We start from the raw sequence: 13,017 nt of genomic DNA, 5'->3' as shown, positions 1-13,017 counted from the left end.
TTTTAAATAGCCAATGGGAAAATGGTTCGATCAATCATCAGATATTTATCCATCGTCCCTTTCCACTCAGGAGTTTCAGTTACATGGCTTCAAGTCGGACGAGTGTCCCGGAATTCCCAAAGCCTGAAGCGAGCGCTAGGAGCAAAACTCTCAAACGGTTCATGTTTTAAAGAGAGTATGGCTTCAAGACATCGGCTTTATATTCTTGATCCTTGAAGCTCTCATCCACGTCACCAGCGTTCTTCAATCATTCGATGCACTTCAATCCGTCCTCGTGTTCCATGAGAAGAACTGCTGCTCTGAAGTGATTGAAGTTGCCCCTACTTTCCAAGGCTTGTTGGTTCACGAATCGGAGATTCAATTGTTAGCGCCTACTACACGTGATCTAGATAGCTCGTATAACTGTAGCGTAGCCAGCCTCCCCTCCCGGATGGGAGGACCGCCGAACGAAGAGACGTGCGCGATATTCGTCCATCAATTTATATCAAATAGCCGCTGGAGACCCACGCTTCACCCGGCTGGAGTTCTCCGCTGAATATGCTATCTTGCATTTATTCAATTATTCTTGAGTTCAACTGCGCCAGACCCAGGCCCTGAAGGGAAGCCTCAAGTGATAAACCCTCCCAGAAGGCCGATCAATCATCACCTCAGAAAATCACCTCCCTCTCCCCGGTAGCAATACCGTGCTGGGACGAGTCTGAACTGGAAGCTTCATGTGTGCCACCAGGCTTGGTGGTTTCTCTGGCCAACACCCGTACAGTTTAACGGAGTTACCAAGGTCAAAATCCAGCCAAGATAAGTTAGAACACTTCTCTCTGTCATTGTCTCTGGAGCTGTGCTTCTGACAGCTTTCAACAGAGCAACCGATCCTCGTGGACTTGGAGAGCGATGGAGAGGATTCTCTCCGAATGACATCGAATCCAAAACCATTCGTTTGATACGTGCACCGGTGCCACGGGCGAAGGGATTGCGGATAACACATCTTCCAGCTCGGGAGCCAAATCGGAGCCTGGCACTCCCGCCAACCCTGGAAGGCGCGATAGGGAAGAGCGCCGACTGGTGGGTCGGTGACGCTGGCTGTGTGTGTGTGTGTGTGTGTGTGTGTGTGTGTGACGCATGGGTGTTCGAGTCGAGATTCCTTCCCCACCAGACGCTCTCCAGGAGATAGATAGAGGGGTGAGGGGATAGGAGAGATCCTAGCGACCCCAGCAACAACAGTGACTTCAATGACTCTAGCGATTGTAGCGACGACGGTGACGATGAGGTGCATCAGGAAAACGATGATGATGACCATGTCACTATGGGGCTGCGGAAGCGACGGAGACTCTCAGCGCAGCCCTCCTCCGGGGCCTGCTGTCTCTTCCATAGCTTGCGCAGGAGATCCTTCCCCGACTGCTGTGATACGTGATAGGGAGGTCGCGGAATCCAACGAAGAGGCACGGTAAAATTCCAGCCAGTGATTCCCCTGGTGTGCCCGCTGTTCCAATAGATGATACGGTGACGACATACCGATCTCCAGCTTTCTTTCAAGCCACTTGACTGGGTCCAGAGTGTGTGCTACACTATGACGTTCTATCTATCACGAGGAGGCCGGCCGGCTCGTATCGGTGAATGCAATCGGTCTGTCGAGTCCCAGTCGAGAAAAAGCAGCCGTCTGTCGCGACCGGTGTGCGTGTGCCGTTTGCCTCAAGAAGACAACGCGCTGCTGAAGGAACTCACTCAGGGAGGAGAGAGAGTCATGGGGTTGAGATTGCCGAGCGCTTCCCGGGCAGATCCAAGGCGACCCTGCAGGTGAATTCGCTTAAAATAGAATGATGGAAAAGCACGGGCTGCTAGCGGATTACGAAGTTCCCAATTTTATTTATTTTTGGTTTGTTGGTTGCAGAGCAAAACGCTGCCTGTATATTAGCTAGGTCAGAGATTCGAGCAACTAATGTATATTTTCATCGGCAGGCGCCTCAACTTCCGAGCTCTGAACGCCATCAATTTGGTAGTCGACCAAGTAGAGGTATCTTCTTAACTTGTAGTGGATGAACCAAACCCCTGCGATTAGGTCTGCCTTCCTTAAGGTTACCGATAGTACTGGCGTGTTTAATCAAATTTCCCCTTGAGGAAATCGTGTTTTCTGTAGTTCCAGAGATCCAATAAGATTAGTTAAAGGTGAGTATAAATAGCTGTGCAGGGAGCAGAGGATACAGACAATAACCATACTCCTGGGATGAACATCGTCATGATAGACTAGTGCATCATGGATTGTGTTCAACCTCTTAACAAAAATTTTGCATCCTTTTTTCATTGTAATTGGCCCAATTCAGCTCTTTGATGTTGGGAATGTTCTCAAAGATGATAGCTGTTGGTGGATATTCATCTTTGACAAACGCCTCAAGATGTGGTGGTAGGCACTGTGTCGGATTGATATTTTTAATCATTCCATAGAACTGAGGAGGTATACCTCGGGTCGCAGACTCCAGCGTGTGTCAAGCGCCGATAGGCTGTCGATTTGCAGATAAAGATATTTGTGTCACAGATCTGTGAGTCCCATGGCTGGTTTAGGGCCTTGACCCATGGTCGCTGTTGAAAGCAGCAGAGAATAAATACATCTGCAGGAGAGTCAAAGCAGACAGGAGTCTACCCCGCCACCTTCATGACACAGGTCTTGCCTCGGACAACCAGCAAGAATATCATTCAATAGTCCCGTTTCGCTAACCGCTGCTGGAAGATGATCTCGGTCACATCGACATTTGTAAACTCCATTGGGAGTTTTGAATATCGACCAAGATAAAGCAACAGCTTTGTCATGTACTAATGAATGCTGCAGTAAAAGGACTATTTAGGGTTCGTGACACAGCATCCGGAAGGGTATGTAGTTGGCCACTCTAGTAACGTAATAGGGTCATTGACCTCTTTAGTGACGATGGCTACGGGTGGTGGTTTATAGCTCGAATGTCCTCGGGAGTTATAAAGGCGGTATAGGGGCATCCTGAAGGGAGCCTAAACCTATATCTATGGTTAAAATAGCAGATAAGTGGAAGGTAGAGGAAATTAGACTCTTTGCATGAAACTGAGAATGCTATTTGATCGTGATCAAGAAGATAAGCTCTTCGATCCTAAGGGCCATGAGCGTCTAGTCTTTATATACATGATGCTTGATGGAATCCTTTGGTAGACCTGGTAGACCTTCCGAGTGACCGAATGGCAAGCTTGATCGATTGCAAAGGATGTTAAACGAGTGGAATATATATATATATATATATCACGTGATGAGGATCCGGCATATCTTCTGGGCGAGGGCTTTGGTCACGTGGCTTTGGTTTCTGCCAAGGCAACCATATCTATGTTTGTTCATCGGCCCTTTTATCAGCGGACGTCGGTGTTGCATGGACATGCAGACGGGATCGCGCGGACGCACTCTCCTCACTGACTTGATTCCCTGTCACTTTCCTGTAGTTACCCTTGAGAAACACTTCCAGTCGCCAGCGAGCGAACTTGTCTCCTTTGTGCCTTTGAGTTTGCACCCCCCTCCTCTTTCCACGATCCCGCTTCCCAAGGAACCAATTCCAGAACCGGTGCAGATCCTTCGCGGACGCCCCTTGGAGCGCCTTCTCGGGATCGAGCTCTCCATTTTGAATCAGCGGCAGGATCTGGCGCCTTCCTCGCGCAATATCTTCCTGGTGTGAGCGCCGAACATGACACGCAGTCTATCAATAATGAATGGGGCCAGCGATCCCTCACCCGCAACTTGAGTTTCTTGGTCTTTGTGTGTGCGGAACCCCAATAATCGGACGAAACGTCCGACGGGTCCTCATCCGTGCCATCTGGGGGGCCCTCGTAGAGGCTATGATGAAGAGCCGGATCGATTGACTCCTTTTGTGCCCTGCTTCAGTGCAGGTGTTGTTCTGGCACCACAGTGTTGTTGTCACTCATGTTCTTTGCCCCGGCGTCCAGCGCGGGAGCCACTTATGTCTGGGTCGGTCAACTTAGTCTTGTAGCCACGGTCAGTCTCGCTGCCCCACATCCGCGGCGAACAACTCGTCAGCGGTGTCATCATCGGTGCCGGTGCTGGAGGCTGATTGGCAGGGCCTCCCCCGTGTCGTAGTTTGCGGCCGTCTCCACGCTCCTACTAACGGCGATGGATTAGACGAAGTTGAGCAGCTTGGGCGGCGATTGGAGGAAAGGAGAGCGACACCCTCTGTGGAGTGAAGAGAGGCCGGACGCTGAATGGTGCAAACGAGTGTGCATATTATCCTTCCACGTCTGGAAGAAGGCAGAATGGACGGAGTTGGAGAGGAACGGCTAGCCTTATGTAGAGCCCTAATCGCTAGCGGATGAGCCGAGCGACGTGTGACGGGGTGACAAAAGGATCGAATTGAGGGAACCGTTTCTGGTGGCCCTTGGAGGGAAACATCGTGGCAACGGCCGTTCGATCGATCCATCAGGTGATCACGTGGACAGTGTCGTTCGGTGGCCCTGATGCAGCTCCCTCTGTCCACGGCCGCACCCTTGTAAAGCGACGACAGAGGCCACTGAAAAGAGTTGCTCTGATACAAATCAAAATTCTTGAGGAGAATAACCTTGACGTGTTAATAGCCATAAATTCAGCTGGGTCTGTAGTCAATTGACTGAAACTCAGTTAGCTGCAAGAACAGATAGAGTAAAATTAATTGCTGACTGCGACCAAACTTCTTCTTGATGATAACAACAATCATTTTGATGATCTTGGTAGGATCATTCAAATAGACAACTAACTTCTTCCAATGTCTTTTCATGAGACAGTACAGTTATAGATCATCTTGAATACAAGCTGACTTTGAGTCAGTACTAACTATGAAATGATTTAGTCACTGAATAAAATCTGTTCTGATGCTTAAGAGAAATTTAAAAAAGTTATAATACATTTTTAGTCAATCCTCGTAATATTTTTCAATTGATCTTCTTCCTTATCTTTCTCTCATAGATTAAACTGAAGGATCTTTCAATATATATTTAAAGAGTTAGGTCTGATATGAAGTCTCTGATATCATCTTTCAACTTTTGATGATGATATTGATTCCAATACTTAGTGGCGGAAAAAGCATTTAGCATCTTCACATTCATCCATTGACACTTTTTCTTGAAGTTCTGCTTGATACAGGCGCAGAATCTGCATAGCACCTGAGAAACTAGAAAGATATTACGCCTAGAAGAAGGCAGTTTAGATACTTAAATCATTTCTGCTCAATGTGATCAAGCAGCTTTAGAGACCTAGATGGTGTATTTATGATTAAGAATCTGTCTTGAGTCATTCATCATCTTCAAATAGCACTCTGAATCATCATCTATCAGCGGAGCAGTCAAGTCACCGGTTTCCTCTCTCTGTAATCAGCTGAGTCTGTCAGGTTAGTCTTATGCAGAAACCAGAAGCTAGCATATCACGTGCAGCAGGGTGAGCGCAACTACTGGTCAAGGACGGCTAATAATTAATGTATATCAACCTTATATAGATGTAAAACTATTTATCTTCCCTTTTAATACAAGGAAAAGGAATCAAGCCCCCTTTATATACGTGGGAATGCGAGCAGGATTCGAAGCGTAACTTTGTGTAGAGACATGCAGTCGGATAGATTCGGGTGATGCGAATCACGGGCGTACGGAGGCAGATCACGTACAGTTTAAAGTTTAATGTTTTAAGTCTTGTAAATTTAATGACTTTCAGTCTTATATTTTACATCTATTGATATCGCAATTTCAGCTAAGTCGAAATTAATAATATTTTAATTAAACTGATTAAGTATAATATATATAATTATTTAAGAAATAATCTTGAATAAAAGTTTAACTACAATAAAACTATATAATAAAGTAAAAATTATATTTGAAAAATTTTCAAACTTTAAACTTTAGTTTTAATTAATTAATAATATAATGAATTTTTTTTAAAAAAATTTAATAATAATAATTATTATTATAAAATTTTAAAATATAATTTATATTATGTTTATTTTAAAAAGTATTAATATTTTTTAAATATTAATTATAATAATATATAATTTTTTAATTTCTATATTTAATAATTTAATTTAAAATAAAAAATATATAAATATTAATTCAATAAGCTTATAATTAAGATAAATATTTTTAATTATTACTATTTATTCTGATTTTTAATTATAAAAATATAAAATAGTCATATTCCCAGTAACTGTTAAGACACAACTTGGTTGTTAGATTTAGATTATGTTAGTCAGTTATACATAAACAGTCTATTGTGTAGCAATCCGACCGACCCACTTCTATTCGTATTCCTTTAGACGCCTGATATTTTCGCCTGGTTGTTTAAAATATCTCACGTTATTGAGGACGACAACGAGCCCCACTTGCCATTTGGGGGACGAAACGTTGCCAGACCTTGTTTTCACACTGTAACTAGTTGTTGTCAAGCCCGACAGTATTTGCAATCACATTTCCTTCAGCCTGCCCTGAGAGCCAACGCCATCAAATCGTTAGCCGATCAATAACAACGAACTGATGCGCAGAGGGGCCGGGGATTCATGACGATTAGTTATCTAATCCAACTCATTGGCTGGTCTTGGTTTAAAAAAGCGGATGGATGGGTGGTAGTTATGAAAAAGCTTACCGCAGAACCTCCTATGTTAACCTGTTCAAGTAATGATTGATCAACTTGTTGATGATAATCACGGCACAGAAAAAAACACCCAAGAGAAGTCCCGAGTCACAGATGCATGTACTGTGAAACAGACGCAAGGGTATTGGACGTAAAAATGCGGTCATTGCAACAGATCTGCGTGGGAACCTGCGGACAGCTTGACACTGCCTGGCGACTAGCTTGCCGCAAAAGAGATGGGAAATGAGCTATTAGCTGCCAGATGCCAGCGTATACCGAACCATGGATTCAAACGGAATCAGAGAATGCATAACCAAGTAAGAATTGTTCAAAACTCCCGTCCCGGTTTGTCAACGACCGACCTTACTTTTGTCTATTACCGGTTTGAGTCAATTATAGGATAAGAAAGAGAGGAGAAACCTTGGAACGTCCGAAGTGTCAATGCCGTGGGATAAAAGCTAACTGGGGCGTAGATTTGCTGGTTAAACTCCAGATGAAAGGCCTAGATCAGCCGTCTCAGCCCTGATTGTTGACTTAGCCACAGCAACTCACTTATTGATGAGTGAATAAGTTCCCAGTTAAACTATTTAAACAAGGTTTATGTGTAAACCAGCCACCCGGTTGGCATCCACCTGCAGGATCTCCGTACCCGTGGCTCCCGAGTCATCATAAGCAGAGAAGCCCGCTCACTGCAGTTAAACGTGGGCAACAATAATGATTTTTTACCTGTTCACCTCCATCACCGTCGTAATCTCTCCTTCGCCCAAAACAAAATCTCATTTTTTCTTTCTTCACGTCTCCGCCGTGAATTTTCGCTGGTGACAGGTTCCCGTTCGTCTACCTGACTTTGTGAAATATCCTGCGCCTTATTCTCCTGTGGCGCATTTGCAGCAGAGTTTCCAGTCGACCGAGAGACGTTGGAAACGAAACAGACAGCAAGAATTTTCTCCAGATGCACGAGGGTAGATAAAATTCCCCTTTCCTTTCCAATTATTGATTGATAATCCTTCCTGTTCAGTCGGTTTATCTTGCCGCGGGCAGCAATTCTGCCCGAATCTCATAATACGCAATTCCGCTCTCACATCATTCGACACGGCCCTTTTCGATGCTGATTGGCTTTTGGCAAAACGTTGGATTGTCTATACGATTGTCAGTTATTATCTCTGACGTTTTCTGTAGCTTTTTCTCCTCTCGTTAAAGCCACGCTCGTTTCTTGGAGATAATTCTCTATCAGGTGTATTCCACGGGTAGTTTCAACCGCGATAATACCCGCCCGGCGTCATCGCCACCATTCCATGTGTACATTAAAGGTTTATTGCTGTAAATAGCTACTCTGGCGCGACCTCGTGATAATACGAAACGTTTCTTTTGACTCTTCCCGCATACGACCGCCTCTATCTCAAGAAACCCTTCAAGACCCCCTTACTATAAACCGGAAGTCTCACGGTAGCAGACCTTCTTTAATATCCATTCCCGCAGGGCATGGGATATGTTGTTACATCGGGTGCCAGTGGCAGATGTTTCGGAGTCACCGAGATCGGAATCCTCATTTTACCGATCCTCACGGAGCCGTCCGGTATCGCCAGTGGACAGGAGCAATACACCATGTATTCAAGACGCACGGCTGCCTACCTCTACACTACCACGACACGAGAAAGTAGTCGCCTCGTCAAACGGAATTACCGTTTCGATATCTCTGGCTGAACCGGTACTGTTTCTTGAGGGATTTGACCGTAATGATATGGACACAAGGAAGACTTCGATTCTTAGAGGGACATTACATTTAAGTTTATCAAAGTCCGCAAAGATTAAAAAGATATCTTTGAATTTTAAGGGATTGGGGCAGACATACTGGCCCGAGGGTACATATCATTTGCCATATCTTGAAAAAAACCTCTTGGAGATCGAGGCTAATTCTCTTATCCTAGGCTTACCATACAAGAAAAACCAGTTCCACGAGCAACACGTAATACTAAATCATACATGGATGTTATTCAATGCACAACTCCCTAATGCGGAATATAGCAATGGGGCGGACTATGCGCAGTTGAAGGCGGCAGCGGTGTCGACGAAGGAGTTGGCGTTTGCAATCGATTTGCTCCCAAAATGCAGTCAGACATCTCTAGCGAGCTCGCCAAAGGATGTCAAACGTTTATCTCTCCGAGCGAATTATTCACGGAGTTTTGGCAAAGGCGAAACCTCGCACGGTGGACCAAGTGTAGCATCGAGAGGCTACAAGCTCTTCCATCCCGGTGACTACTGGTACAATTTTGAGCTTCCGATCTCCTCGCGGTATTCCGAAACTATCAATTCGAGCGCGGGCTGGGTAAGGTACGCATTAGAGGCAAGCGTTGAACGATCGGGAGCATTCCGCCCCAATCTCCTTGGGCACAGGGAGGTCCCTTTTATCCGCACGCCTGCCGAAGGCTCCCTGGAGCATGTCGAGCCCATCGCCATTTCGCGGACATGGGATGACCAGTTACACTACGACATCATCATTTCCGGCAAATCTTTCCCGCTTGGCTCGCAGGTGCCCATTGCCTTTAAATTTACACCCCTGGCGAAGGTGTCGTGCCATCGCATCAAGGTTTATGTGACGGAAAGCACACAGGTTGTGACCAATAACAAGGAGTATCATAGACTTGAGGCGAGCAAGAAGGTTCTGCTTTTCGAGAAGCGTGCGGCTGCGCGAAGCTCAAGTACGTTCCCTGGCAGTGTTTGCAGAGTAACTGCTGGTGGAGGTGTTGCGCACGATGCTCGAAGGCAGGCAGCTGAGGGGATAGAGTATGTAAATCCCCGGAGTTCGAATCTTCTGGGGGATCTGGAAACGGACTTCGGGGTGGGCCCAACAGAGATGGAGTTCAGCGTGCAGCTTCCTACCTGTGGTGAGCTTAAGAAAAAGGACACCAGCCGCGCGTTACATTTTGACACTACGCATGAGCAACTACAAATAAACCATTGGATAAAGGTAAGTTTAAATACATATATATTTACATACATTGCATTCCAGAAAATTCAGCCAACAGGGAAATCCACAGATCGTCCTCCGCCTCTCCCGCCCAGACGAAAAGGACCCTACCAAACGGCGCCATTTCGAAATCTCCATCGACTCCCCGCTTCACATCATGTCCTGCCTCGCTGCACAATCAAACCTCTACCTACCAGCCTATTCCTCCCCATGCGAACCCACAGCTCAGTATTTATGCCAACCCCAATCCCAAAACATGTACTGCGGCTGCAAACTCGCCACGAGGGATTACGACAGCAGCCGAAACAACACCAGCAACATACCCCCCTCAACGCGAAACGCCCCTCACGTTTCCGACATCGACTGCACAAAAACTAACGCCAGCACCAGCACCAGCACCAGCGCCTCCACCCCCTCTTCCTCCATACCCACCCGCCCACCAGCAGCGCACATCGCCGTCTCCCCTGAACCACCACGTCCCATCCACCTCCTTCGCGCCCCGTCCTTCGGCCCGCCCTCCTTCGAAGAACTGCCCCCACCACCTCCACCCCTCCCTACCCCGCCGCCAGATTATACCTCCATCGTCCCCGACGATGACCCGCGTGCCGGGCTGGATGATTACTTTGAGCGGCTGCAGGTTGCGGAGCGGGAGTACGAGGAGGGCATGCGGGGGAGGTCGTTGATGAATGTGCCATTGACGCCTGGGGGGAGGGTGCATCGCAGTATGGATGTGCCGAGGGAGTGGGTTAGAGTTGGGGATGGTGGAGAGGTGGACGGGAGGGAAGGGGGTGGGTAAAAGGGTAGTTTTGTGCAGAGGGGAGGGAAGTGGAGGTGTATTATTATTATTATTATTATCTTTTTTTTTTCTTTTTTTTTTTCTTTTCTTTTTTTTCTTTTTTTTCTTTTTTTACTTTTTGGTCTTTGGGTTGGCTATTGAGTGGATATATAGATGGGATCTGACTATGCATTTGTTTTAGCATCGGCATTTTGCGTTTTGCATTTTTGGATTGTTTCCTGGGCGCTAGTTAAGTTACCGATCACACAACTAATTATATGTTCACATCTTGTTGAGAGATTTTTGCTGCATTTTTGGAATGGAATGCTTTTTTTTTTTTTTTAAAAAAAAAAAAAAAAAAAAAAAAAAAGAAAAAAAAAAGGCTTAAAATTCCCCACTACTCAATTCTGGTGTCCTTATCAGCATCAGCTGGTAAAAGGGCTTTATGTGTTGAGATTTATCTATCTCATTAATATATTATTAAATGCAGATTTGAGTTCCCAACATATCCTATTAATCAACCACAAAAACCCCCCTAAACCCCCAGATGGAGTTACCACACATACAAAAGAAGAGATCCTTCCCCATCCAATCTCAAATTCCATCCCACAGCTCTAAAATTCTAAAGTCTAAAAACTCATCCCCTCACGTAGCAGCATCTTATTATGCGAGAAATATAAATAAATAAACAAATAAATAAATAACCTCACTTAAACCACGAATCATCCAACTCCCCAATCTCCATATCCCCCAACAAATCCTCCCCATGCTCTCCATGCCCACCATGCCCATGACCCTCCCCCGCCCCACCGCCTCCATCAGCACCAGCCCCAACAAATAAATCCTCAAAACTCGACTCCCCCATGCCCATGCCCATGCCCATTCCCATGCCCATTCCCATTTCCATCCCCATCCCTTGCTGATGCTGCTCATCCATATGCAAATTCCCACCATTCATCCCCATCCCCATATTCATCATATTCATATCCATATCCATATTCATACCCGCATTCAATCCCATTCCCTTCCTCACATTCGCCGTCCCATTCCCAGGTCCAGATACGTTAGCATTAGCATTAGCATTAGCATTAGCGTTAGCGTTCGCGTTACCGTTCCCATCCGCATTCCCACCAGTACCATTCCCACTACTACCGTCCCCTCATTCTGAACCCCGCCCATCTCAAACCCAAACTCATCGCCCGCGGCGCTGGCGTAGCTTTCCAGTCCGGGCAGAAGGGAGGTGAGTGTGTTTATGTCCCTGCCTGTAGTATTTGTATTGGTATTTGTATTGATGGTATCAGGGGCAGTATGGGGGATGTCGAAGGCGTTGGCGTTGGGGTTCGCAGTCGAAGTAGAGGTGATGTTATTGTTGTTATTATGATTATTATTATCATCATCATTATCATCATCATCATCATTGGCGTTGTTATTATTAGTGTCCGAAGCGGGAAACAGGGAGTCGAAATTAATAGCATGCGCTGCTTGCGTCGGCGCAGATGCATCCAGTGATAGATTATCATTCCCCGTATTCGATCCGTTCGACAATGGTAGTTGTTGTTGTTGTTGTTGTTGTTGTTGTTGTTGTTGTTGTTGTTGTTGTTGTTGTTGTTGCGTATCCGTAGTAAACTGTCCAGATGGCCCTGCCTGTGCTTGAGACGAGCCCACAGCCTCCGTTGCTCCTTGGCCATTACCGTGGCCATTGCTATTCTTCACCACCCCATCCTTTGCACCATCCTCTCCAGAAAGAGCATTCTTCGAACTCCGGGCCGCTTCCTTCCGCTGCGCAGCTGCATCGTAGTCCCGTTCCAGGAAGGCCTTGGCGATGAACTGGATGAATGTGATTTTGCACGGTTAGCTTTTCTTCCGTAATCCGCCAAAACGAATTATATCCATAAGAAGGTGGAAATGCCATACGTACAATCTGCTCAGACAGATTATCCAGCGCCTTCTGGAACTGCTCGTAGGTTACGGGGAGGTTATGTTTTAGGTGGACGCGGGCGCGTGTGGAGCCGGATGCGCGGAAGAAGCGGGCAGTTTCGATTAGCTGGGGATTTGTTGTTAGTTTTGGTTCTCTTACCGTGCGTGTATGCTTGGTGAAAATATGAGAAGAAGAAGAAGCAGAAGAAGCAGAAGAAGAAGAAGCAGAAGAAGAAGAAGCAGAAGAAGAAGAAGAAGAAGAAGAAGAAGAAGAAGAAGAAGAAGAAGAAGAAGAAGAAGCAGAAGAAGAAGAAGAAGAAGAAGCAGAAGAAGAAGAAGAAGAAGAAGAAGAAGAAGCAGAAGAAGAAGAAGAAGAAGAAGAAGAAGAAGAAGAAGAAGAAGAAGAAGAAGAAGAAGAGATAGACTTAAGACATACCGTCTGGTTCACCGTGGCTGTCAAGGTGTCCAGGGACTCCTCGCGGGACTGGGAAGGGGATATTGTCGACATGGTAGGCGGATTTTTGGAAGGGGATTGACTGGTTTGGGCAGTTCGTAGGTAGGAGTTGAGGTAGAGGGAGTAGGAGACGGGACCCTGGTATGGGTTGGTTTGCGCTATTTGGGGTGATGGAGCTTTCTGTCTCCAGCACAAAAAGAGCTCAGGGATGAATCAGAGAGGAATCAGGAAGGTATGCGAATTGAGGATTGCACCCTGGCCGGCGGGTTTCCAAGAGGTTCTCTTGGGTATGGTGAAGAGAG

General features: G+C 46.2%; 4 protein-coding genes across 4 annotated transcripts; 2 read left to right on the top strand and 2 right to left on the bottom strand.

Annotated features, from left to right (window-relative positions):
* Positions 1–713: 713 nt before the first annotated feature.
* Positions 714–1,445, top strand: PAAG_02946 (hypothetical protein; the record flags this gene model as incomplete). The annotated part of the gene is made up of 3 exons (XM_015844800.1): positions 714–799; positions 859–1,079; positions 1,246–1,445. 3 exons carry the CDS (start codon positions 714–716, stop codon positions 1,443–1,445), a joined length of 507 nt encoding a protein of 168 aa, XP_015701878.1.
* A 1,887-nt stretch (positions 1,446–3,332) lies between these two features.
* PAAG_02944 (hypothetical protein) lies at positions 3,333–4,433 on the bottom strand (the record flags this gene model as incomplete). Its single annotated transcript, XM_015844799.1, has 3 exons — positions 3,333–3,698; positions 3,733–3,874; positions 4,027–4,433. The coding sequence occupies 3 exons, from the start codon at positions 4,431–4,433 to the stop codon at positions 3,333–3,335; spliced, it is 915 nt and encodes a 304-aa protein (XP_015701877.1).
* Positions 4,434–8,090: 3,657 nt separating this feature from the next.
* On the top strand, positions 8,091–10,365 carry PAAG_02943 (arrestin domain-containing protein; the record flags this gene model as incomplete). Its single annotated transcript, XM_015844798.1, has 2 exons — positions 8,091–9,569; positions 9,640–10,365. 2 exons carry the CDS (start codon positions 8,091–8,093, stop codon positions 10,363–10,365), a joined length of 2,205 nt encoding a protein of 734 aa, XP_015701876.1.
* A 685-nt stretch (positions 10,366–11,050) lies between these two features.
* PAAG_11577 (hypothetical protein) lies at positions 11,051–12,769 on the bottom strand (the record flags this gene model as incomplete). The annotated part of the gene is made up of 4 exons (XM_015847201.1): positions 11,051–11,368; positions 11,455–12,171; positions 12,263–12,388; positions 12,698–12,769. The coding sequence occupies 4 exons, from the start codon at positions 12,767–12,769 to the stop codon at positions 11,051–11,053; spliced, it is 1,233 nt and encodes a 410-aa protein (XP_015703225.1).
* Positions 12,770–13,017: the final 248 nt, after the last annotated feature.

This window comes from Paracoccidioides lutzii (assembly GCF_000150705.2).
Source record: "Paracoccidioides lutzii Pb01 unplaced genomic scaffold supercont2.6, whole genome shotgun sequence".
In the NCBI taxonomy this organism is placed as follows: domain Eukaryota; kingdom Fungi; phylum Ascomycota; class Eurotiomycetes; order Onygenales; family Ajellomycetaceae; genus Paracoccidioides; species Paracoccidioides lutzii.
Note: the sequence above shows the minus strand (reverse complement) of the source record. Positions and strands in the feature narration are given on the sequence as shown.